Source organism: Crocuta crocuta, unplaced genomic scaffold (genome assembly GCF_008692635.1).
Source record: "Crocuta crocuta isolate KB4526 unplaced genomic scaffold, BGI_CrCroc_1.0 scaffold1161, whole genome shotgun sequence".
NCBI classification, from domain to species: Eukaryota; Metazoa; Chordata; class Mammalia; order Carnivora; family Hyaenidae; genus Crocuta; species Crocuta crocuta.
In genome coordinates this window covers 158,469-159,055 of record NW_027531894.1, presented here as the reverse complement: position 1 = coordinate 159,055, position 587 = coordinate 158,469, and the positions used below count along the sequence as shown (strand labels likewise).

The window sequence follows — 587 nt, the reverse complement described above, 5'->3', positions numbered from 1 at the left end:
TGTCTTCCTTGGCTTCGCAGCACGTGATGGCAGAGACCCCCGCGCCCGCGGCCGCGGCCAGGCCTGGGGCTGGGGAGGCCCCGGAGGAGGAGGAGGAGGAGGAGGAGGAGGAAGGAGGGGGCTCCCTGAGGCCACGGGCAGAGATGCTGGAGCAGGCCCAGGAGCTCTTTCTGCTGTGCGACAAGGACGCCAAGGGCTTCATCACTCGGCATGACCTGCAGGTGAATCCCCAGTCCCAAGGGGCTGCCCCAGGCCGGCCGAGCTCGGCGCTCAGCCCCGCCGTCCTTGCCTGGCCAGGGCCTGCAGAACGACCTGCCTCTCACACCCGAGCAGCTAGAGGCTGTGTTCGAAAGCCTGGATCAGGCCCGCACAGGCTTCCTCACCGCTTGGGAGTTCTGCCTTGGCCTGGGTGAGCTGAGCCCCCCTCCCCCACCCCCTTGCCCACCCCCGGCTCCCCAGAGACCCTTCAGTGGCACGTGTGTGGCGCCTCTCCACTGGCTGCCTATGGAACACGCACTGGTGTCAGGACACACAGACCCCAGAGGAAGCCTCCCTGCCCCCTGCCCAGATGCCCTGTGTTCTGCCCG

General features: G+C 68.3%; 1 protein-coding gene across 1 annotated transcript in view; it reads left to right on the top strand.

Annotated features, from left to right (window-relative positions):
- The first annotated feature begins 8 nt into the window (after positions 1–8).
- CRACR2B (calcium release activated channel regulator 2B) overlaps positions 9–587 on the top strand; it is a 2,541-nt gene continuing 1,962 nt past the window's right edge. Inside the window, exons 1-2 of the mRNA XM_077773399.1 lie at positions 9–221; positions 298–409. Of these exons, the coding sequence (XP_077629525.1) occupies positions 27–221; positions 298–409 (307 nt within the window). The 5' untranslated portion in view covers positions 9–26. The remainder of the gene's footprint in view (positions 222–297; positions 410–587) is intronic.